Source organism: Callionymus lyra, chromosome 8 (genome assembly GCF_982586985.1).
Source record: "Callionymus lyra chromosome 8, fCalLyr1.hap1.1, whole genome shotgun sequence".
Lineage (NCBI taxonomy): Eukaryota > Metazoa > Chordata > Actinopteri > Syngnathiformes > Callionymidae > Callionymus > Callionymus lyra.
In genome coordinates, this window is record NC_141825.1 from 22466386 (window position 1) to 22492377 (window position 25992).

At 38.4% G+C, this 25992-nt stretch overlaps 2 protein-coding genes across 3 annotated transcripts in view; one reads left to right on the top strand and one right to left on the bottom strand.

Annotated features, from left to right (window-relative positions):
* The window catches only part of LOC148074023 (voltage-dependent calcium channel subunit alpha-2/delta-4-like), a 66697-nt gene that overhangs the window by 12239 nt on the left and 28466 nt on the right, over positions 1 to 25992 (top strand). The window contains exons 9-26 of the mRNA XM_087796929.1: positions 49 to 123; positions 1318 to 1407; positions 1478 to 1591; positions 1723 to 1801; positions 2706 to 2839; positions 3290 to 3367; positions 3508 to 3588; positions 4345 to 4419; positions 4653 to 4739; positions 4799 to 4870; positions 4973 to 5034; positions 5198 to 5265; positions 5390 to 5435; positions 5877 to 5974; positions 6093 to 6183; positions 7452 to 7544; positions 8095 to 8216; positions 8300 to 8368. Coding sequence (XP_087653055.1) covers positions 49 to 123; positions 1318 to 1407; positions 1478 to 1591; positions 1723 to 1801; positions 2706 to 2839; positions 3290 to 3367; positions 3508 to 3588; positions 4345 to 4419; positions 4653 to 4739; positions 4799 to 4870; positions 4973 to 5034; positions 5198 to 5265; positions 5390 to 5435; positions 5877 to 5974; positions 6093 to 6183; positions 7452 to 7544; positions 8095 to 8216; positions 8300 to 8368 — 1534 coding nt within the window. The remainder of the gene's footprint in view (positions 1 to 48; positions 124 to 1317; positions 1408 to 1477; positions 1592 to 1722; positions 1802 to 2705; positions 2840 to 3289; positions 3368 to 3507; positions 3589 to 4344; positions 4420 to 4652; positions 4740 to 4798; positions 4871 to 4972; positions 5035 to 5197; positions 5266 to 5389; positions 5436 to 5876; positions 5975 to 6092; positions 6184 to 7451; positions 7545 to 8094; positions 8217 to 8299; positions 8369 to 25992) is intronic.
* Positions 9936 to 24962, bottom strand: LOC148074024 (leucine-rich repeat-containing protein 52-like). 2 transcript variants are annotated; one of them, XM_087796927.1, is made up of 4 exons: positions 24770 to 24962; positions 11583 to 11713; positions 10483 to 11166; positions 9936 to 10411 (listed from the first exon to the last, which is right to left on the bottom strand). In XM_087796927.1, exons 2-4 carry the CDS (start codon positions 11626 to 11628, stop codon positions 9936 to 9938), a joined length of 1206 nt encoding a protein of 401 aa, XP_087653053.1. In that variant the 5' UTR covers positions 11629 to 11713; positions 24770 to 24962. The 2 variants fall into 2 exon arrangements, with proteins under 2 accessions (XP_087653053.1, XP_087653054.1); XM_087796928.1 differs by lacking the exon at positions 24770 to 24962 and adding an exon at positions 20687 to 20748.

The window sequence follows — 25992 nt, forward strand, 5'->3', positions numbered from 1 at the left end:
GCGGCTGTCAATGATCCTAAGACTGTTCGTGTGTGTCTCTGAGCACAGTACACCGACTATGTACGCTATGTGGAACCGTGCTTTAAGGGAACACTGGTCCAGGCTGACTTGGACACCAGAGAGGTAAGTACATTATCTCCTTAATGAAAGCTCAGTAAGCACACACACACACACACACACACACACACACACACACATACAGATCACCCTGACAACCTGCTGACCTACTTCTTGATGCATCAGAAACCAAGTCAACTTGGATTTTTTTATGACAAAATAAAAAGTTTATTTCTCAATATTAACCTAGAAGTTGTTCTTTTTCCTAAATCCATGTGAATAAGCAAATCACAGTAATGTATCTTGATAAGTCATTTTTAGTATCACAATTATTAATGGGTTGATGAGGCCTTGTGATACAACATTGTAGTGAAGACTCTGTATCGTGGCAAAGTGTCTTAACTTTTATAGGCCACTAGATGGCACTTAAAGTTTGAACATCTGCCAGGTTTTTTTTATTAGAATATTACAAACATTATAAAGAGAGTGACATCTAGTGTCCTTTTAAAATGAAGATACTGTATCATGAAACAGTGTCTTCACTACACAGCTGTATCACAATGTGTGGCTCAAATTGAGAAACTGTCACACTCAGAGTCCACTAGATGTCACTCTCAGCACTACAATCTATTGCTTTGAAACTTTACATTTTCTTGTAAACTGAGGGCGCCACCTACTGTCCTAATATAAATCTGCTTCATGAAGCTTCATCAGCACATCACTACATATCAAATGACCTATAACACATTTAAGGACACTGCCTACACTTTTCGTCACATAATTGTACTTTAAACAAGATGAAAGGAATGTCAGGAAAATACTTTTACAGCAGCTACCGTTCAAATACAAGTATTCCAACCATGTTTTCCCCCCAAAAAATGTCTTTATGTATCTACAACCGATACTGTCAACATTAAATACCCTCTTCTTTTTTTTCAAACTCTTGTTTTTGCACAAGTACAGATTTTAGTTGTCATACATAATGTGTTTCTTATCCTAGACACCAAATAGTATCAAAGTATCAAAGTATAATATCACCAGTGCTTTCACATGAAAAAATATTATAAATAGTATATACAGATCTATACAATTGTTTGATACAGTAGATATGATGAAGTACTGATGGATTCACAGGGTGGTCATGAACTGAACCATATTTCTAATAGCAATTATCTTATCATACATTACCCACTGAACCACTGAACATAGTAAAATAGTAAAATAGTATTGGAATAAAACCAACTCATGTCTGTGTGGCAGCACTTCAAGGTGTTGGTGGAGGAAATACATGTAAAGGGAGAAGCTAAGATCAAGAACGCCATGAAGGAGTCCTTCAAAATTCTCAATGAGGTGACTACGCAATTTTTGGTTAAAATCTTTTGCTTTTTTTCTAATTATTCGTTGTGTGTTTTGATTCCAGGCCAGGGCTAACGGTCAGGGCAGCATGTGTAACCAGGCCATCATGTTGATCACAGATGGAGCGATGGAGGACTTTGAATCCATCTTTGAGGAGTTCAATTGGCCTGATCGGAGGGTGAGGCATTTTTTTAAAAGTTTTTATTAGCGATATTAACGCCGTTCTTCTTCCAATTACCTTTTACTTCCATAGTCATTCCACCTCTAATTTCTTCTTATTTAAGAGATGTTGTGTGTTTCTCTGCTCAGGTGCGGGTCTTCACCTACCTGATCGGCAGAGAGATGACTTTTGCCCAGAACACCAAGTGGATCGCCTGCAATAATAAAGGTTTGTTTGAATTTTATGTGCAAAAGGAACCATTTTTTTTGACGCTCTGGAAAATGTCGACAGTTTCCTGTCATTTCTTTTCTATGGTCCTGTCCTTTCTTTTTTGCCCAATTGTAAATATTAATAATAATAATGAATAACATATGGATTTTTTTTTAAATATTGAATTTATAAGGCTATGAATAAAAAAAAAATTGGTTGTAAAAACTGTATTTTTTCATTCTTTTTAATTAAAAAACTGAATGTGTGAAAATTATGTAATTCCTTTGAAAATATTCGATCAATTATTAAAAAGATAAATTCAACATTACAATATTTAAAATGTTAAATTCAACCATTTAATAATTCTGACGGCACTGATATACTTTCATACTTACAATAAATAATATGTAAAACTGAAATGTTCTTTCCCTTTTCAAAGAGCTTTTAGAAATTATTCCATATTCCCAATAGCAATTTTTTATTTTTTCCTTTTTTATTAAACCGACAAGTTTAGGTCACTGAGCTGGCTTAAAATTGTGTTATAAATAATAAATAAATATAAATGATAACTATTATTGTTATTAAATGTTACTTTGTTTTTTTGACTACTTTCATCATTATCATTTCTAACAAAAAGCATAAGGAAGAAACATTTATAATACAATATTATATATATAATATATCAACCACGTCTTAAATAAAGAAAAGAAAGAAAGTCAAAAGAAGAGATATATTTATATCCTTCATCATCAGAAATGTTGAGACAATTTTTCGCATCAACAAAAACAACAAATCAATTAACTGTGAACTGTAAAAAATCTGTGAAAAAAATAGATCAAAATAAGCAAAAGGTATTTTCTGTGTGTTAGTTTAGAATGTAGTTAGAATTTCCCTGATTACTGTTTATTTAAAATGCTTCCAGGTTATTACACGCATATATCCACGCTGGCTGACGTGCAGGAGAACGTCATGGAGTATCTGCATGTACTCAGCAGGCCTATGGTCATCAACCATGACCATGACATCATCTGGACCGAAGCCTACATGGACACTGTGGTGGGTTGAATGAATCTGCTTTTCTTCATGCTTCACATGTCGTCTTCATCATCATCATCATCTTTTGTTTGTCTTGTCATCCGTGTCCATTGACATCCTCATCATCCGTGTGTCTTCCACTTCCTGACCAGCAGCTTCCAAACACAGAGGAGGTAATGATCTCAAGATATTACATTAGACTAGTGATCTCCGGCCCACAAATCGATGAAATCGCGACATCCAGTGGCTGTTTGTAGAAATGCAGATTATATTTTTTAGACAATATGGAATTTTGACGTTTGTATATTTAATTAGAATTCATATTTCAACATGCATGATTGTCAATTATTTATATATATTCTTGTTTCCAACAAACCTTTCTCATACATCAAATGTATTCAACTTCATCCAGTGGATTCTTCTAGTCAAAAGAAATCGATTTTAATCCTTCTTTTAAATCTAATATCCCAGCTCTTCAGCACCAAAGCTCAGAGTCTTCTTCTGATGACCTCAGTGGCCATGCCAGTGTTCAGCAAGAAGAAGGAGACGGTTGGTATTTCGTTTGGTTGTGAGGTTCTTGTGATGGTGCAGACAAGAGTTACTCGCACATATTTGTCGCATTTTAAGATTCTTAGGTATGTGGGTATTGTGTAAAAATGAAACTTGAAAGGTTGTACCCTTCTCTCCAGCTGTCCCATGGCATCCTTCTTGGTGTGGTCGGCACTGATATCCCTCTACTAGAAGTGATGAAATTGATATCTCTCTATATGGTGAGTTTAACTGATTTTTTTATTAACTTAATTATATTTTTTAACTTAAGAAAGCTGAGAATTATAAATTCTACACACTCTAGTTTTATAATTGTGCGTTCTGACAGTGGTTTCCAAACTATTTTATACTTCCCTCTTAACACCGATGAATCATTTCACGGCCCAGTCAACAAAGTTTATGTAATCTGCAGAAAAATACTTCTCCATTTAGAGAACAAATTATCTTTATTTGTATGTTATATGAATAAAGTAGAGTTCAGTCGTGGAACTCTCAGTTTAAAAGTGAGGTTTGGATTGAAGAGAACTCTAAGCAATAGATCATAGAGAAGAGAGTGACATCTAGTGGACTCGAAAAATTCTTTATCAGCCCATGACATGAGGAGAAAAGGAAGATTTAAGAACTGAAAGAACACAGATAGTCAGATTCACAAAATAAAAGCCAATTCCACCTGGTTATATACACCTGACACTGTTGAGTCATTAAGTGAAACGTTACAAAAACAAAGGCAATTTCTGTCAAGAAGATCATTTGCAATTATTAAATATATAGTGGTTGACATTAAAATGAAGTCATAACTGCTCTCTGTATTTGAATGTTTTCTGTTCCATGAATTAATACTGAGGCAAGGGATCAAATCATGTTTGATGAACAATGTTGGGAAATGCTGTTAAATTCTTGTGTAAACTTAGTTTACTCAACATATTACCTACAGATGTAAGAATTAAACGGATTAAAAGTATATTATTTTGCAACAGATGGGTCCTCATGGTTACGCCTTCCTCATCACCAACAATGGTTACATCCTGGCTCACCCCGACCTCCGACCCCTGGTGAGTAAATCTGGATTTGCTTAATCTGCTGGTATTTTTAAAGGTAACATATTAACAATAATCTACGTACACAATAAAGATTTATGTCAGAGAGAGAGAGAGAGAGAGAGAGAGAGAGAGAGAGAGAGGATTTATTAGAATGACTCTGAAAGTGAAACAGATGTTCTGAAGGGCAGATTGAGAAGGTCATTTATAATGATGGAGATACAAACATTAACGTTGTCTCCCTGCAGTATAAAGACGGAAAGAAGTTAAAGATTAAGCCGAACTACAACAGCGTGGATCTGTCGGAGGTGGAGTGGGCGGACACGGACGATCTGGTGAATACCGAAGTCGAGTTAAAAGTGGCGATGAAAGTCAATGTTTGACTCTCTTGCAGCTCAGGACGGCCATGGTGAGAGGAGAGACAGGAAGCCTGAGTCTGAGCGTCAGAGCATCTGTGGACAAAGCAGTAAGTCCTTTATCCAGATTAAATAAATGAACTCAGCACCTGGGAATCATCTCGGGTCATGAGGATTGAAGTCAATTAAAATCCATTCTTTCCCGTCAACAGAAAAGACCTCTTTACCTCGAGAACGAATATTTCTACACCAACATCGATGACACACCGTTCAGGTAAGGAAAGCCTTAAATCATATCACGATTAACTTAAAATGACTTTTGCCATGCAAAATATGAGTTGAATGAGGATCAATAAAAGGGAAACAAGTGAACAAATGAATACAAATCATATATTATTTATAAACTTTTCTAATAACATGATCAACAATCCTTCCAGCTTTGGTATGGTGCTGACGAAAGGCTTTGGGAAATTCATGTTTTTTGGAAACGTGTCCGTGGAGGAAGGTACGTTCACACTGGTTCGCTACTTCAAAATGTCTTTTCAAAATCTTCTCTCATATGTTGTTTTTCTGATACTTTAAGTTAATCTATATTTGAAATAATGACTGTAGTATATGTTCCTTTGCAGGCCTCCATGACTTGACATCGCCAGACCTCAGCATCGCCTCGGAATGGTTTGTGTCCAGTTGACCTCTTAAACTCCATCTTCTTGTTCAATTGTCCGATGAAAACACATCTTTTGTCAAAACATTTGCCGTTTATATTGTTTAAAAGTGGAATGAGCGACTGAATAAAGTAGTAAACTTCACCTTTCCCAGATTTTAGTTGAGATTTAAAAAAAAAAACATGCAATTGGAATGAATTTGCTCAAAAACACAGAGAAAAATCCACTAAATATAGTTCAAAGATGTTACAAACATGGCGCGGTCCTGACAAGAATTGACCTCTGATGGCGCCCCCCAGCCAGTTGAGCGCGAGACCCCTGATTAAATGGATGATTAGATTGTCGATATAAAATAAAACTGACTTAAAGTTCAGTGTGTTTAGTGTAAGAAAGTATTCGCCTTTGTTCAGAGCGACAATGAACCTCATATTGATCGGCATTTTCCCTTCAGGACTTACTGCGAGACGGACATCGATCCCAGCCACAGAAAATACTCTCAGCTTCAAGCTGCCATCCGGTACCTGCAGGGGAAAGAACCAGATCTGGAGTGTGAGTGTGACTCTTGCAATTCAAAGATTACAAATCAACTTGTTTATATTATGGTAGGATGACGCAGCATTCAGTTGCTCCCTCGGGTGTCAGTAACATTTTGTGTGTCCTTACTCAGGTAATGAACTTCTGCTTCAACAAACTCTCTTTGATGCTGTGGTGACGGCGCCGATGGAAGCTTACTGGAACGCACTGATGCTCAGTGACAGGTGAAGTGTTTTCACTCTTGTTGCATTCATTTGTTGGTCTGCTTGTTTGATAAAAAAAAATGTTTATTAAACCTGTGAGTTGGGTGTGTATTAGCAAGAATCTGGCGATACGATGCGTATCAGGATACAGACAAAGATGAAATATACAGTGATATATTGCAATACTATAAAAACAAGGATATATTTGTAATATTGTCGAGTACTTGACTCTGGTGTAAGTAAGTAAGTAAGTAATATTTATTTGTATAGCGCTTTTCCAGACCAGGGTCACAAAGCGCTTTAACAATCAAAACAATACTCAAAAAAGTACATACTTTAAAGATCAAGATAATACTGAGAACAACACAGGAGTTCCAGAAAATCAAGGAAAAGCCTGAACAAATAGAAACGTCTTAATGATGTTTCTTAAAGGAGTCAGTAGATCATCAAGCGCAAAGAGAGAGAAGATCGTTCCAAAGCTTAGGAGCAACAGCCTGAAAAGATTTCTCTCCTCTGGTCCTGAACCGTGTTCAGGAACCATAAGTAGATTCTGATCCACAGACCTCAGAGCCCGAGCTGGGGTGTAAGGCTGGATCAGTTCAGTGATGTAAGGAGGAGCCTGACCATGAATAGATCTGAAAGTAAGAACCAGAATTTTAAAGTTGATCCTGAAAGAAACTGGAAGCCAGTGAAGAGTTTTAAGGATCGGAGAAATGTGAGTTCTTCTACTAGAGCGGGTTAGAATTCTCGCTGCAGAGTTCTGAATCAACTGCAGTCGAGACAGATCCTTCTTGTTAAGACATGAAAACAAACTGTTACAATAGTCCAGACGAGAAGAAACAAACGCATGGATTACAAGCTCCAGATCATGTTCCGACAACATTTTCCTAAGTTTAGAGATTTTTCTCAGTTGGTGATGCAGAATTAACAGACCGTCTTAATTTCTTCGAATATCCGAACAATATCTACTGTATCCTCTCGTCCTCAGTCATCCCCGGGGTCTCGTAAAATTAAATTTTTCAATTCGCTTCGAGGACATAATTAGTGTGTAACACAGTTAAATTGCTACACAAAAATGAACAAATGCCATGAATATTTACATGGTAATTGTTAAGAAAAATCTAATTGTTTTATTTGATTTCATTGATTTTATTTATTTCAGTTTATTGGGCTGTAAAAAAAAAAGTTTAATTTTTTTTCTTCACAAAATAAAAAAAAATAAATGGATACAGTTCTGCAAAAATACTGCAATATATCGTTGTATTGATATTTTTGTTTTCTGTGTGCAGGATTGAACCAGGAATTGAAACAGCTTTCTTGGGAACGAGATCTGGTCTGATGAGGATAATAAGATATGCTGGCGTGGAGGCCCGAGTAGCAAGGTAAGAAGTCACTTGGATACAATTGTGGTTTTATTTACTTTTAAATACAGTTATTGTTACATCACCAACATTTATTTTTTTTGATAGCCAAATACACACTAAATTCTGAACTCTTATCTTATTGAAATTAAATGTAATTGAATGAGAAAAGTAATAAGGTAAAGCAAGTAAGTTCCTTACAGCTTGGTTTGCTCATTTTCTAACAAATATGTTCTTATTTGCTTGTTTTCAGATTCCAGTGACACATTTTGAGTTCATGATGATTGATGAAAACTTATTTCATCAGAAAATCTTTTTATTTAAATGAAGCTGAGACTTATTCATATCCAACTTTAACATTTTGTAATTGTTTAATTTTTTGCTTTATACAACAGTTTAAAAAACACCTTTTCTTTCCTCTGAAACAGACCCAAATCAATCATTCTAACCACAATCTTATCTTACAAAATTCCTCTTGCCAACAAGTGGATATAAAGTGTGGACTCCTTAAATTGTCTGAAATATTTTAAACCCTCAATGTTCAATCTTATTCACCATTTGTGATGTGCAGAAACTTCCTGACACCATCTGACAAAGAAAACCTCTTTACCGTTGATCACTTCCCTCTGTGGTACCGACTGGCCGTGGAAAACACACCCGGGAGTTTCTACTACTATCCTGTCGTCGAAAAAGGTCTTTATCTGAACCTCCTTCTAGTCTGCTTGTGCCAAATCTGGAGCAAAATCTAAGCGGTGCTCGTTTTTTTTACACCACAGGAATCAAGTTCTTCATAGCAGCAACTGCAGTTACAGTGTCTTCAAAGGGACGAACCGCCATGGCAGGAGGTGAGTCGACAGAAAATACCATCATGTGTCTAAAATACATCCATAAACACAGACACAGCTTGTGTAAGCAGCATTGTATCAGATTCAATTTTACTTTCAAAATACATTTTTAAAAAGCAATCAATAAGTCGCCTATAAACATTTTATTAAATCATTAAATTTACACAGAAAACACAATGTTAAATAAATAAATATATTGCAATTTCTTTACAAAAAGATTGCTGTTTATTCAGCAATGTGGACAACAACATTGTTTTTATATTGCTTTACAGTTTGTATCTCGCATTAAAATAAAGATCAAGTCAGTTAGTCCAACAGGAAGCTAAAAATAAAGTGAGTGAATCAAATATTTATTTCCACTGTCATGGTAAAATGGATAGTAGCAAAAATAATTTAGTATTTTATGACTGAACAACCCATATTGCAAAAGCAGTTTGTTGTAGACCTGCTGTTGTAGATTTGATGACGTCTTGTTTGAATTTAACACCATTTGGTTTTTTCCCTGTGCTTCTTAACTGACAGTTGAAATTGAAAAACACTTTTTTAAATGTCCTTACAGTCTTGAATTCTTCAAATATACTCGCATAAACATAAAAATCCTGTTTAGATAAATATAGTTTATTTTTCTTCGGCATCATGAACAGTCCTTCAGTAAAACACGGCAATCTGCTTCACATACAGAATGAGAACAAGATAGAATCACAAACTCTAGCAGTTGGATAGTTGGGAACATAACTACGTTGCTAAATCTGCTTTTACAGAGAACGTTCATCGTACTAAGAATCCAGTTTTTTATCGCAATGAAGAGAAGTGTGCTGTCTGTCCACCAGGTGGCAGTGTAGGCAGGCGTCTCTGTAATTGACTTTCAAACTCATATTTTTCTGTGTGGGTTAATGAACTGGGTAACTGGAGAGTATTTTTGCTTTTAAATGTTTGTCAAATACGTGAAACCACTTAAAGTTACCATGTACGTGAGTGTGTGCTGTAACAGGATGTGATGTCACAAATAGAAAGGGTGTTCATGAGTCTTTGGCCCTGCAGTGTCGTAACATTTATTCAACAAAAAACAAAACGATTATTAAGAATTTCTGATTCATCTGGAAACAAATGGGAGGCGAAACAATATGATCATCGGGAAATGTATTCCTTGGACTCTATAGATAAGGTGAATTAGTGATAAAGGAAAACGATCAGTAACAGGGATGTACGAGACCATAGGTTTGTGCTTGTTGGGTGCAAATACGAAGAAAGACGATGAATGAAGGTCCAGCTTCGGGGGGAACTTCACAAGCTAAGAGTGGTAGCAGGGTATAGCAAGTATCCATAGAGTTAGAGAAGCTCCACTCCCATGATCAACCATTACATTCAGAAGCTGCAGGGATTCCTTCTCTGGATATAGTCGGCCAAGGTTCAGTATCTGGGTTTCGAAAATTCAGAAGCTGCAGGGATTCCTTCTCTGGACAGAGTCGGCCAAGGTTCAGTATCTGGGTTTCGAAAATTCAGAAGCTGCAGGGATTCCTTCTCTGGATAGAGTCGGCCGAGGTTCAGTATCTGGGTTTCGAAAAATTCAGAAGCTGCTGATCCGATACCCGTGCACGACGCTCGGCTCCTTCGGCTGCATCTCCTCCGGGGAGTTTGGCGACGTCATCTGTCCGTCCTCCATGTCGGTGTCGCCTCCGGACTCGGCCATGAGCGGCCGCCCGCGTTTCCTCTTCTGCCTCTGGTACCGGGCCATCAGCGAGGCGTAGATGCAGCCGTACGTCGCTGCCACCACCATCATCACGCACACCGTGCCGCACACCACTCCGGCCACGATCTGCGTGCCGTGGGCCCGGCGGACGCTGACCGGTCGGTACCGCTGGCGGATGCAGTCGTCGGTGTTGAAGATCCGACCCGGCGGGCAGGGAGGCCGCGTGGCGTGACTGATCACCACCTCCTTCGGGAGGGGGACGCAGTAGCTGAACATCTCCACCGGTACGCTCCGGATGTCCCTGCCCATCAGGTTCCCGGGGAGGCTGCACTGCATCTCATCGATCTCGCCTTCTACACAAAGACAGAAAAAGGCATTTTAACGGCTCTCAAGGACACAATAATGGACACAAATAACGGCTCACCTCTGTAAATCAACCACTCCATCCAGTGCTTGAACTCCCGCAGCCTGCAATTACAATCCCATGGATTCCCAGCCAGATGAAGCTGCTGCAGAGCAGCCAAGGGCTCGAATGTCACTCTGTCCAAAAATATAAGTCGATTCCTCGCCAGGGACAACCAGGTGAGTCTCTGCAGCCCATCCAGGAGGCCTTTTGGAAGCAAGTGAAGTCCATTAGAAGACAGGTCCAGCCCTCGCAGGCGCCATAGGCCTTTGAAAACCTCGGTGCTGAGACCGATCGTCACCTGGCTTTCATTTAATCTTGGGGAGGTGTCGCTGCTTGTATTGCTCTCTGAGGTAGCTGCCAGGCCCCCGAGGTAATTGTTGGACAGGTTGAGCCAACGCAGGCCACTCAGGCCGGAGAAGACTCCGGGTCGGAGGACGGAGAACTTGTTCTGGGAAAGATCCAGCGCCTCCAGGCTGCTGAGATTGTACGTCTCTAAGGAGCTCAGAGACGAGAGGTTGTTCATGTTGAGGCAGAGCGACAGGGTGTCCTGGCCCAGCAGCGGTAGGACCAGGGTCAGAGAGAAGAGACCGGCTGAGGAGCAGTTGGTGGCGTTACCAGAACAGGTACAGACTTCAGGGCAGCCGTGAACTGAAGCCACCAGTGCAAGAAGAACCAATAGCAGGATGGAAGGAGCCCTGGACGCTAAAGGAAGACAAAACCAAGTCAATCATTGAGAGTCAATCAACTTGACGTTTGGATTAAATATTGATTGTAGTAATGTCAATAACAGGTATGCTTGGTTGAGACACTAAATCTTTCTTAATGGTCATTTTGGTAAGAGATTTCAATCCCCTCTCAAGTAGTTCCAAATGTACAGTGCTTTATATGGAATATTCATCTCTTAATCCTCGTAACATTCATTTTTAATGCAATTGTTGTGTGTTGAAAAACTAAATATTCCTGGAGTAAATGTTAAGAGTGGAGATCGGTATGGTGACCTTGAACTTGCTAACCTGTACCACTGAAAAAGAGGAGGGCTAAGAGCAGGTCCAAATGGAACCCTTGTGTGTTCAGTGATGACGATGGTGACCCTACTACTGGATGAAGTTCAGACTAACCCAGACTCTCCAGGTTCTTCGGTCCATTCTGGTCGACGTTCCTCATGTCTGCCTCATCAACACCACTGTAGCTTTACACTCCAGCTGTCCTTGCCACCGCACGCTCACTCCAAAATCCGGATGGGAATATCCTGGAAATAGAAATTCCCAATTAGTTTCAAACACATTTGGTGGTTCTCCTCTTAAATGTACTTCCATAGGATCCCCATCAATCTAAGTACAGAACATGGTCTTCTAGTCTTTTCACACACGTATTTTGAGCACTTCCTAAAGAGGAGTTTGCTATGCAGATTAGGATTAACGCCTCTGAGTTTAAAACTGTTTTTTTTTCTGGGAGAAACAGATCAAATATTGGGAGGTAAAGCCGTTACTGAAAGTTTTGCTGGACTGGATACGTTTGTATTTAAAGATGTTAATGCAGGGTCCTTTTCTAATCTCTTAACTATCTCTGAACTTCACAACGACAATTCCATCCCGCAGTGTAATTCCGTCCATTGGATAGTAAAGTAGTACCACAGAGACGTGCATCAAGTGTAACACTGAATGAAAGGATTTTGATGAAGAGAAAACACAGAGAATAATTACAAGCATGTAAAGATACTTTCCTAATTAGACTCATGTTCTCATGCATTCCTTCTGAGAACAGTTTGGTACATTTTGTTTGGCCTAAGAGCTAGACTGCTTAATGATTTTTGGCCGACTCCGAAATTGTGCTCTTGTTTGAGAAGAGTGATTGTTTCTAAGAGCAAAAAAAAATCCATTAAGGGGTTTTGAGGCAGATTGATAGAAAGATACCAGCATCTTTTAAGGTTTTGTTATCAAGTACACATCTGCTCGTGCTTGTGTTTCTTTAGGCTATATGGTCGCAGAGACCTTTTTGCCATTTAAATCTGATTTCTTCACATGGATATATTGTCTTTATATCTGTCCTACACCTTTAGAAATCTCTTAAGCCTTGTTTTTGGTCGGTCATATTGAAGAGGATCTGATCTGAATCCACTTTTGTCAAATTAAATACCATTTATTGTGAACTCTTTGTACTTCTTCTCCTGCTTTCTCTTTCAAATATTAACTATAAACTCTCCATATGCTAAATCCGGAATTGGGCCAAGGATTAAAAAGAAAACCTCTTGTACAGCCAATCCGCAGTATATTGGCATTTAAGGTCTGAGGTTGTGCTGTTAAATCCCGCTCCTCTCGTCCTCAATCCCTTTTTTATTCTCTTACCACACTGACTCCCTCGCTCAGGATATTCATGATGAAGTGGCATAATCCTGCATTTTCTCCAGCAACACAAACCATGTAGAAAGTCAATGCCAACTTCAGTCTCCTTAACTCCCACATGCTATTTCTGTAGAGTGCAACTCCAGCTCCAGCATTGTTTCGCACACATGGATCCAGGAGCCTTTTTTTTTTTATCTCTTAATACTTTGACAGTTTTAATTTGCTCGCTTCAAACACGTTTGTTCAGGACGATTTTCACGAGTCGAGGCGGGGGGTGGGGGGGGGGCGCCGAGAGGAAGTGTGTGTGAGAGATAAAGCTGAAAGAAAAGTGCTGTCAGTTCATCATCTCTCCGCTGCCTCCAGGTCTGTCTTTTGTTGCTGGTCCGCCTTTTGTTACGTTGGCACCGAGATGCCAGTCACAAGTGCCACTGAATGCCAAAGGCTGGCAGCTCTTGAAAGCCACAGCTGATGTTGCAGAACAACAACAAATCAGTCAATCAAGTAAAGGTGGGGGGGGTTGGCAAAAAGAGCCGTTTGGCACCTGAGAAGTATTTTTGATAGGTAAATAATTTATTCATTAATGCATGTCAGCAGATGAATGTTTTAGTAAATGAAGAAGCTCAAATGTATAAATTCTCTGCCTCTTAATCGATGATTGAGTCAATATAAGCAGTTATTGATTGTACACAGTGTCTATCAATGAGCAATAGCTGTTTTTTTTAATGCTCTTTGCAATGCTTTTTTTGATGGTACTTACAACTGCACACTGGAAATTCAGCGGAAAATCCGGCAAATAATCAATGTATCTACTTCCACCCTTTCCTATTTATTGTGATTTAATCTAATACGAATGTAAAGTATATAAAAAAATTGGTACAAATAAAATAATCTTAATTTGTATGTCTATTTACTGTATATTTAATAAGAAAAAATGATAATATACAATAATTATGTATGCCTTGTGGCCAAAAAAACAACTAAAACATGAGTTTCCCTCACATTTCTGTAAAGGCCTAGCGACCCTAAAATAATGTAAGATGATGACATGTTTTGTCTCCTGAAAGTTGATCAAGTGATTGAGTGCCATTCAAATGAATCTTGATACGTTTAAAAAAGGGGTGTCAAACCACATCACACAAGGGGCCAAAATGTTTTATAATTCAAGGTTGTGGTCCAAACAAAATGTATATTTTCAGTTCCAAACGGTCTGTAACAGGAAGTAAAAGTCTTATTGCTATACTTTCTTTTTATTGGAGGGTAAATATTTATTATCTTTTTCCAAATATAACCGTCAAATTCCTTTCCTTTAACCTCTGCTTTCCTGTTATTGGAAGTCATGTGTCGATATCCGTAATCTCTGCTCCTGATCTTATTTTAATCCCTGGCATCTTCATAGGTCACAGAATCATCATGAAGGTTAATCTTCATAGGGGCCACATAAACACAAGTACTTTACATGGTTCGTGAATTCAGATCAGTTCCATATTATGTCAAAGACATTCAGGATATTTTTTTTTAGACTGATTAACGCTGACAAAAAAAAAGTTTGTGTGACATCATGTGAAAGCATCAACTTGGTGATGCATTTACTGTCCTCAACTAAATCACGTTAATGTCCACAACATGATTCTCTGCTGCAGCGTCTCCATCTTTCTGCTGCTCGGACGCCCCCACACATCCTCCCCCTCTTATCCTCGCTCCGAAAATACGTGAAAAATGTAGGACATTTATTATAACTATTTCCAAGTCCACTATCTAACACTGTCAGAGCAGATGAATATTAAAACCCTGCTCTCCTCCACCCCTCCTGCGCCGCCTGACACTCCTCTTATTATTACTCTCCCGGCTGCCCGGAGTTGGTGCTGAAGTCCCGAACCATCACAGAAATGCCACAAGTGCCTGTGAGCACGACTCAAAGATTCTCTAATGAGAGTTGCATCAACTTGTGAATGATGCAATTTCCAGCAAGTAAGGTGGATTAAAAAAGAAACTTAAATCAGTATTTTTTCATTTAAAAAGATGTTAAATTATAAAGAAATCGATTCAATTTCCCAATATTTCTGAGAAGTACTGTATGTTGAAGGAAAGTAGTTTTTTTAGGGTCTTAATGCAACTTGAAAACTGGTTTATTGCATGGCGTTACCATGTCATCACTTCAGATGTTTCTTTGTATTTGTTTTTGCTAGTTTTCTCCTTTTAAAGAAAAGCCTGAATATTAATCATTTGTGTTCATGTATTTGAATGAAACCAGTTTACTTTGAACTACATGACGACTCTGCTGCCTTTAAAAAGAAGGTGAAAAGTAAATTATTTGTCGCTCTGTTATTTGGGACTCAACTTTCTTATTATTCATTAAACCAGCGACGCTAAATGAGTTAATAGTGATTTCTGCATTGTTAAAATAATAGCTACAGAATTCTTCAGCAGCAATCATACGTTTCATATTAAACCAATCAATACAGAACATTTTATGTAAAATAATAATACTGAATAATGTCAAAATATTACATAGTAAAGCTTTAAATTGCTTGTTTATTGTAACACAAGGAAATTTTACATACACATGTTTTATTGTTTGTCTGGTGCTTGTTCATTTTATTTTAATTTTTTACGTCACCAGTTTAAAATCCGAGCTTGAAAGTAATTTTGTGGCCTTGGTGTGGGAATATTTGACTTGATACATATCATTATTAATGTTCACGTTGATATAGTGACCTATGAAGATGCTAGTGTTTAAGATAATTAAGAAACAGGGATTGTTGATGTCAACGCTTGAAGAAAAAAACAAAAAACAAAGGGATGGAATATGTCGAATATGCAGGAGGATTTTGCTATGAGGCAACGTGTTGCTAACATAGACAAACAAATATAACTATACTCCCTCTAGCATCCCAGATTAAAAACATAATATCACAATAGTACGCACCATTAAGAGTGTAGAGTACAGACGGTAAACATTGAAATGTGACCTTGATTACCATTTTTGCCCCTTGTTTCCCACCACTTACTTATAAGTAAGTAAGTAATATTTATTTATATAGCGCTTTTCGAGACCAGGGTCACAAAGCGCTTTAACAATCAATACAATACTCAAAAAAGTACATACTTTAAAGATCAAGATAATACTGAGAACAACACAGGAGTTCGAGAAATTCAAGGAAAGGCCTGAACAAACAGAAACGTCTTAAGATGTTTCTTAAAGGAGTCAGTAGATCATCAAACACAGAGATTGTTCCAAAGCTTAGGAGCAACAGCCTGAAAAGATTTCTCTCCTCTGGTCCTGAACCGTGTGCGTGGAACCATAAGTAGATTCTGATCCACAGACCTCAGAGCCCGAGCTGGGGTGTAAGGCTGGATCAGATCACTGATGGAAGGATTATGCATTAGTTATTAATTTTCCTGTTTCACCGTGTAAGTTGCGTCTCACCATCATCATTTCTGATTTTAGATTTTGTCGAAGCTCTTAACACTTTGGACAAAGAATATTGGTAACTTAAGTGCAATCTGTGGTTATGCCCTTTGTGCATGTTTCTGATAAGTGCTTGCTATTTAATATAGGTTAATGGGGGTCTTAGTAAATCAGCCCTGAAGACTCATGGCTCATCACGTTGTCTATTAAAGGGTCATGTTGGCGACCTCGGCTGCAGTTAAAATGTCGACCAGTCATTTCGATATCTACGAGATTCACGGGGTGCACACAAGCAGGCCTGCTATGTTCTTGTATTTAGCAACTGTACTCGCTCCTGGCTTCTTGTCTCCCATCAAGATTTTTAGTTTTGATCAAATGTATCATCAATTATTCCGCTGTTATCATCATCAAACGGCTCCATGCAGATCCCAGATCAAGTGGATTGTTTAGATCGTCTTGGTTCAATGGTTGTTGGATGTGTGAGTCCTGGAGGTGTGTTATTATGCAACACACACAACTTAATGTGTCACGGAGAGATTTAGTAAATGCTTAACATGGTTAGGAAAACAAGAAAAACAATTTGATGTTTCACTTACATTTTTGTTGCTGACTCAACGATGTTGGTTTTGCATGCTGACCAACTTGGTAAAGACTTCAGTGACTCAACATTCATTGAATGGAATTTTTGACCAAAGGAAATTCCAATAAAAGCTCAATGTCTCACTCCACTGGTATATGAAGCTGTAACCTCTTTACTACATTTATGGGCGGGGAAGTCGTTGAAGCTCATAGAAGTTGATACAAATATACTTTGTCCTAACACTAGGAGGAGCCAAAAACAAACCTATTCAATCTTACCTATTGTTGCTTTATCTTTCTTCTGGATTGATGAAGCTTCTACTGTAGAACCAGTGTCCTATTTTATACAAATCAGTAGGTGGTGCCCTCAGATTAAAAAGTGTTATGGAATAGTTTTTCAAAGCAATAGATGATAGAGCAGAGAGTGAAATCTAGTGGACCCTGATAATGCAATAATTTGATCAGGAAGAAAATCTATATCCAGAAAAACACAGGCACCATCCATGAATCTCAAAAGGAACTCATTTCACATGAATTTATGAAACACAAAATACAATAAAGAAAAGTCATTTACAAAATACATTTTAAAATGTATAAAAGAATGGTATTGGCTAAACCAGATTCAAACCGGATTCAAACTAACACAAACTCACTACTTAAAAAAAAGACCATTTCTGTGTCTTAAATCGTGCACTGCTTTAAAGTACACTGTAAGACTTCTTCTACTAATCTACTACTAATGCTGATTGCAAGCAGTCGTTGGAACCCTATCACTGACACATGACAGCCCTTTTCTCCAAATAAAACAAGTAATTCATCTTTGTTTTATTTTCTTTTTACTGTTGGGTTGTTTTGTGGTAAAATGAGTGTTTTCTCGAAGCATTTACGCCGGTATCTGCTCCGAACACACGCCATCAGGGACGTAGCTTCTGTTTAGCGCCATCTACGTCATTAAGATGTGGCCATAAAGGGTGGAAAGTATCCATCGATCCACACTTAATTTTCTGGCCATTTGATTGTGCCAATTAAGTGCTCATTGCATACTTCAATTTCACACACTGCTCATCACTTGTGTACTCAAAATACTGAGTGTAAGTACAGAAGTGCGCGATAAGTAACACACCCCATGACATGTTTTGTCATTGTAGTGATATTAAAGTATATTTATTTTGGTAACTGAATTGTCTGATTTGAATATTTAATTCAATTTTCCAATTGATTTGCTAGTCCTGAATGCATGCTGGTGCGCGAGCAGCAGCAGTTAGAAGCCATACAAGTCCTAGAATCCTTGACATATCTTAATCAAGACGACAGAACACACACAAGTATGAAATAAAATTCCATTTAAATATATGATGCCTAAAGACCAGAAGACAACCCTCCTTGCCTGATGTTAATATATATTAACATCACAGTATCACTCGCCATTGTAATAGATATCGTAACTGCCTGTTTTCCAACGATCCCTGTGCAGAAACGTTAAGTTTAATGCACATGTTGGGAGTAAAGCCGCGAAGAAATGGCTTGTCAAATGCACCATCAGCTAGATTAGACGCCGCCCACACTACAGCCATTAAAACCGCACTTTAAATCCTCAATCCGAGTGGGAGAGTCGCCTATTTAAGAGTCCAGATGGTGTTGAAACAACTGCTTGACACACACACACACCCACACACACACACACACACACACACACACACACAAACAGGGGCTGTTGTTTGCAGTTTTGAACGTCTTTCAAATGAAATCCTCAACAAAACAGCAGATGTGTGATGATGTAAATACTGGAGACGTGACTGAAATGTCGGCGCACCAGCTGTTAGTGTTTCTTTGGTGCCTCAGCAAAATCCATCCAACTTGAATGAAAACCCGTTGTTATCCAAATCCTGTCATCTCATTATCTGTAGGATTAGGGTTGGGAAGCTCTCTCTCCTCAATCATCCTCAATGATTTAAGTGTTAGCCTCACTTTGAAAACATGCTGAGTGTATTTACACGCTATAATGTTCGACATATCATTACTTACACTACATCAAACTCAAAGCCCAGGGGCCAAATCTGGCCCGACAAGTCATTAAATGTGGTCCTAAGGATGGTTGGCTGAAAATCTAAGTAGAAAATTATTTTAGTTGATTTAGAAGATATCAAGACTAAATAGACTAAACTTAGTAGCAAATTATCAATTAGTTAAGTTTACTTTTCTATATATATATATATATATATATATATATATATATATATATAAATAAGTAAGTGTTTTGATGAAGGGGAAAACACCGCGGAGATATTAATAATAGCCTCATAGAATTAAAACATAGATCTATCGTATTCCTTCTGTTGGAAACAGTTCAGTAAAAATACATTTTGTTAGGCCTGCGAAAAAATGTAAAATGTTCGCCTCTTGTATGAGTGAGCATAACACCCTCGACCCCAAAATGACCTCAGTTTAAAATGCAAATCCAGCCTCCAAAGGTGCTACAACAAAATCCGAAATTTATTTAGTACGTTTTAACAAGAGCTTAGTTTTAATGTAACTTTACATATAATTTGCTTGAAATTCGAGTTGGCCTATTTGTGAAAAATGATTACCCAATTGAACTGGACATTGTTAGCTTAAAGACATATAACAGTAGTGCATAAAAATACCTTTATTAGTATTTGTCATCATACTAGTCGTCATGGTTTAAAAACTAGACTGGAAAATCCGGAGTGTCATCATTACTTAATAAATGTGGGAAATAAATAAGTATGGATATAAAAGTAGGAATACTAATGAGTAAATGAAGAAGATACATTGAAATAAGTTTAAATATAAATAAGGATAAACACTTTTATACAACAACAAAAAAAATCAAGAAATTCATTCTAATCATTAATTTAACTCGCATTTAACTGAGAAGTCTAAAAATTCTAAAATTGTCCTATTTAAGATGTTTAAGATGAAAATAAAATCTTGACGTGAATTGCTTCGAAGCCACTAAAAGAAATGGAGGGAAAGAAATTATACTACTTTGGTTTCTTGTAATAATCAACCATTGATTATTATTCCCTATTTATTCACGTATTGTGTATTTCCCTTTGTATTTTTTTTTTTTATTCGTTTCCCTTTTTTTGAGCCAGAAACCTATATTTTAAAATTCTCTATTAGCCTTTTTGTTTCTCTGCAGCCAATAACTGGTTTTGCCCGGAGGCGTCTGTCGCCTCAGTTTGAATCATTCAATCAACTTCCTCAACACTTGCTCTATTCAATCCCCAAATTGTGTCCCACGAGCAGTTTGTGTTTAAAGACGACGCATAATCCTCAGACGATCCTGACACATCAGGCCTGGTCAGGTTGTTGCGTAAGAACCTGAACAACACCTTCTTTACAAAGGTTGCGTCGAAGCCTCGTTTATCAGCAGCCTTAAGTTACGACTACATGAAAGGAGAACCTCTCTATGAGAACGACAGTGATGTTTATATTATGAATAAATCATCTTTACGTCAAAATTGATGAAGCAGTTTTGCATCAAAGTGATGCATTAGAGATGCATTTGAACTTGTAGCTGCATTAAAGTCAATGTATTCTGAATATTTGACGTTATTTAACTGCACTGCAGGCGGTGGAACTTGAAGAAAGAGTTTGTTGATTTATCTGGTTCTCTGTGGCATCGCCAGTGGCTCATGAGATAAATGTGTAAATGATTTTAAGTCAAACTTTTTACTTACAGATGTGTTTTTATCGAGAACTTTAACTGAAGAATCAGAAGATGTTCTCGAACAAGCTCGAAGGTTTTTCCTTCTGTCGGCAGTTTTGTCTATTAAAATGTCATCTTTGCAGTGGAGGATGATGTTCAAGGAAAAGGTGTCAAAAGATGAATTAATCCGTGAGAGGAAAGTGTGAGTCAACTCACAGAAGGATGTAAATCCGGATGTGTCTGCAGCAGCGAGTTGCTAAGAAGTCTCTCGATGCTCTTGATGACTTTGAACCCGAGGATCTTTCTGTCTAGAGCACCACACTCTACACCGAGTCTCAGGATTGTCACCATGCATCATCGATCCCTGAAGTCTCCACCTCAGAGGGACTCCTTGTAAAACAAAGCAGGGCGGGATTACAGCTGGCTGGAGTAGAAGTATAGCCATTATTACGTCCTAATGGATGCTCTCGTAACCTCTCGTTCGCTGAGATTTCAGACGGGGGAGAACTTTATAAAGTAATAAGTTCAAAACATGGTCATGATGAGGGACTTACTTCATCTTGGAGAGGAAGACTTCAACCTTCAAAACTTTTGCCCTTTAGTTTAATTCATATCTTCAATAAAATGTTGGTCGTTAGCATATAAAGCACCATCATCAATATTACTCATTTATCTCCTGCTGCCCATCATAGCACTTCTTTGTCTCGGAGTACGATTTCCTCACGTGAGGAAGTTTCGCACCTTCAATGAAATAACAAAACACCAAAACTGGAACAAGAAATATCAATTAATTTCTGTGAATTATCCAATTTTGGTGATTCCGATTACCCTCGTGATCCCGTAAAGTAAACTCACAAGTTCCTACTTGGTTTTACAAGCGTGATCAAGAACTAAACTGCCAGCTCTCGAGCTCATTTTAATTTGAGGATACAAATTATATTTCTTTTAAAAAGGTAGCCTATTATTTGTACTAAATACATAAAAATTAATTAGCTTCTTGTCTGCGCTCTCAGAGTGATTTTTTATTTTTCGATGGACTTACGTCCCATTGTTTTAAATGAATGCTTTGCTACTGTTGATACATTGTTTCGTGATACAGTGTCTTCATTTTAAAAGGCCACTCGACTCTCTGCTCTATAATGTTTGACTCTGGTCCACTGATTAAATGAAACCTGCAATCATTTTAAAACCAAGAGTGCCACCTAGTGGACTTTCAAAATCAAAACACTGTATCATGATACTAGGATGTTGTACCATGAGGCCTCATCCACCCATCACAACTCTGTCCTTTTATAAAATTGAAACCTCACATCATTTTTAAACAGAATGAGATACTGTTTCATGAAGCTTCATCAACACATCAATAGTTAATACCTCGGTGAAGTCTGTGAATACATTTCTCCAAACACAGCCATCTTAACAGAATTGCAAACCCTTGTGAACTCTAAATATATGACACTGTTTCATGAAGCTTCATCAGCCAATCACTAACAACAATTGAATTTAAGGATGACTTAAAAACACCAAGAGTCAGTCCACTGCCCCCTACTGTCGATGTACTTCACTTTATGTGTACATTCATTTAATCTAATAAATGAAGGAGAAAATTGATCCCAATTGCTGATGATCAAGTTTAGACATTCATTTTTTAAATCATCATTAGAAATTTAATGTTACATTTGTTCCTATATTTTCATAACATATAGGTAATGGTCAGCATTTCTTTTCCCAAATCCTCTTTTTAGAATGACTTGATATCCATGAATTGAATGACAGGTTGCATCTGATTGATTCGTTGGAAGACAACATTTTGAACGGACTTCTTCCAGGCCTGACTTGACCTCCACTTCCTGGTCTAGCGAGCGTCGCTCTCTGGCGTGTCCTCCCCGCTCGCTGCTTAATGGCCTCTGACAGGCGCTCCTCTTCACACTCCCCTCCCTGGTGGCCAAACATTTTCCCTCCGACAATCCAGGAACAAGGCAAGCATGGACCAAAAAAAAAAAAGGGCCAGGAGCACAAACACAGCATCCACACAGCGAGGCGGGAGAGCAACAAACACACACGCTTTACTCCCACAATCTTCACAGACTATTTTAAACAACAGCCTCTGCATTAAGGGAACCCGAGCGCTCGCTTGGACGGTTGATAATCTGCTGCTGTCGGCTTCTGTGAGGAGGATTTCCTCCAGATGTTGAACCCTGGATGCAGGGATTTGCTCCCGTACGGCCGAGCATTAGCGAGCTGACACCGGGGAACTATTAGAGACGACACGTGTCGCCAGAGCTGCACTTTGAGAGTGATGTAGGGAAGAGTGACACTCGCATGTCTCACGTCATCTAAAGTGACATCTTTGAAAACATGCCAGATAACAAGATTTGCAAGATATTTGAGTTAAAATGAGCTTTTAGAAGTCAGATGAATGAACAGTTCCTCAAGATTCTTCACAACAGCGAAAACACAAGGAATACCACATACCCATTTGTTTTCACACCTCCAGGTCACCTTGACCCAGACTTAACACAAGGGAATACCACAAACGCATTTGTTTTCGGACCTCCGGTGTCACCTTGACCCAGAGATAACACAAGGGATACCACAAACCCATTTGTTTTCAGACCTCTGGGTCACTTTGACCCAGAGTTAACACAAGCGATACCACAAACCCATTTGTTTTCAGACCTCCGGGTAACCTTGACCCAGAGATAACACAAGGGATACCACAAACCCATTCGTTTTCAGACCTCCAGGTCACCTTGACCAAGAGATAACACAAGGGATACCACAAACCCATTTGTTTTCAGACCTCCGAGTCACCTTTACCCAGAGATAACACAAGGGATACCACATACCCATTTGTTTTCAGACCTCCGGGTCACCTTGACCCAGAGATAACACAAGGGATACCACAAACCCATTTGTTTTCAGACCTCCAGGTCACCTTGACCCAGAGATAACAAAAGGGATACCACAAACCCATTTGTTTTCAGACCTCCGGGTCACCTTGACCCAGAGATAACACAAGGGATACCACATACCCATTTGTTTTCAGACCTCCGGGTCACCTTGACCCAGAGACAACACAAGGGATACCACAAACCCATTTGTTTTCAGACCTCCAGGTCACCTTGACCCAGCGATAACACAAGGGATACCACAAAGATAAACGGGTCAAGTCAAAAAAAAGGTTTGCATATGATGGGAAAACTTGGGGAAATGAATTTAAATAATTAAAAGGACAAACTAAGATTAGCTTCATTCTCAATTTGATTGTATGTTATTTCGTTTTTTTAATTCACATGTTTTAAAGATTATCAAGAAAAATAACAGCATATTTCATATATTTTACAAAAAATTAAATATGTCAAAAAGGAAAAAAAAAGTTCCAAATTCAATTGATATCCATTTCATTGAACAATAATATATAAAAGGAAGAAAAAGGAGAAAAAAAGATCTTCTAACAAAGATCTGTAGCCCTTGTGTTATCTCTGGGTCAAGGTGACCCGAGGACCTGAAAACAAATATGTCTGAGGTATCCCTTGTGTTATCTCTAGGTCAAGGTGAACGACCTCCCTAGCCTACATTGTCACTCGTTGTGATCCTGGACGTGTTTTTCTTTTCCCTCATACAGTTTGAATTAAACGCCAAAACTGACAATAACCATTAAAAGGTCTTGAAGTCAAAAGAGTTATGATTTCACAAACATCAGATATAAAAACGCCGAAAATTTCAGGTAAAACAAATAAATAAATAAATATGTTATTTTTCTTAAAGGTTTGTGGTGTATAAAGAGTGACATAAATCATTTTAGGAGCTTCTTTTCCCTTTTCCTTCCAAGTGTTTCTTGGTTCGTCTAATTAAATTGAAAGTAAATAAAGTGCATTTAATCACATTGAGATGTTTTCTCCTTTATTAGTTATATTGAGGATATTTTAATGAAAATGACTAAAAAGGAAAACAATATATGATGAAAATACAACATGATTTTGTAATATCTGTTTTTTATTTTATTTTTTTAATTGGGTTTCATCATTTTGAGCCTCCTTTTTTAGTTATTTCGTTCAGTTGAAAATATAAATCAGTCATATCAACACATTTTACCGTGGAAAAGATGCAACAACCAGCAAGTATAGATAATTAAATCGTCATAATTAGTTATTATTCCCCGTAAATAAATTCTAAATAAAATGTCAAGGTGTGAGAAACTAAACTGTACCAAAGTAAGCGCTTCTTACTCCACACACACACACACACACACACACACACACACACACACACACACTTACACACACATTTTCTCACCATCTGTTCCGGAGCTTCAGCCTCCAAACATAGCGAAATGCTATGAGTGTTCCTCATCATTAGCAGAAAAGACTCCCTCGGTGAAGGCGCTGAGTTGAGTTGGGGTCCCCAGCCGGTCCCTGAGGTCCACAGCCGGTCCCTGAGGTCCACTACGACCCTGGCTCTTTAAAAACAACCGTGGCGAGGACTTGGATCTGAGTTGATCGCGGACTAGACCTGACGAGTCGTCCTCTTCGTTCTTCCCTCGGATTCTGAGCGTCAGCCCGACACACACCCAGCCTGCCGACTGCAGGCGAGCAAGTGTGTGTGTGTGTGTGTGTGTGTGTGTGTGAGTGAGTGTTTGTGTGTGTGTGTGTGTGTGTGAGAGGGAGAACTAGAGGGAGCGAGAGAAAGCCACATACTGCTGCTGAGCGGCTGCCTACTGTGTGTATGTGTGTGTGTGTGTGTGTGTGTGTGTGTGTGTGTGTGTGTGTGTGTGTGTCATCCTCTCAGTGTATTGTGAATGAAGGCCGACTCTGACAGAAATAGTAACAGCAGTGTGTGTTGCAACTGCGGGCGAAACCTCCTGCACTTCTTCTCCTTGGCTGGACTGCACTTTGACTGGATGTTGTAATATATGTGCAAACACACATTTAAAAATGCAGCACAAGGTTGTTCGACTCTGCTGCGTATCCTTGTGTTGTGCTGCGTTTAAAGACACAAAGAGGCTTCAGAATACTTTAAAAGATGTACATCATGATACAGCTGTGAAGGGAAAACACTGTATCATGATACAGCTGTGAAGTGAAAACACTGTATCATGATACAGCTGTGTAGTGAAAACGCTGTATCATGATACAGCTATGTACTGAAAACACTGTATCATGATACAGCTATGTACTGAAAACACTGTATCATGATACAGCTATGTACTGAAAACACTGTATCATGATACAGCTATGTACTGAAAACACTGTATCATGATACAGCTGTGGAGTGAAAATGCTGTATCATGATACAGCTATGTACTGAAAACACTGTATCATGATACAGCTGTGTAGTGAAAACACTGTATCATGATAGAGCTATGTACTGAAAACACTGTATCATGATACAGCTGTGGAGTGCAAACGCTGTATCATGATACAGCTGTGAAGTGAAAACGCTGTATCATGATACAGCTATGTACTGAAAACACTGTATCATGATACAGCTGTATAGTGAAAACACTGTATCATGATAGA

Coding starts and splice junctions, on each gene's coding strand:
- LOC148074024 (XM_087796927.1), bottom strand. CDS start 11,628: ATGAGGAACGTCGACCAGAATGGACCGAAGAACCTGGAGAGTCTGG. Junction 11,167..11,582: donor GAAGAACCTGGAGAGTCTGG/GTTAGTCTGAAC, acceptor GTCTTCCTTTAG/CGTCCAGGGCTCCTTCCATC. Junction 10,412..10,482: donor GGAGTGGTTGATTTACAGAG/GTGAGCCGTTAT, acceptor GTCTTTGTGTAG/AAGGCGAGATCGATGAGATG.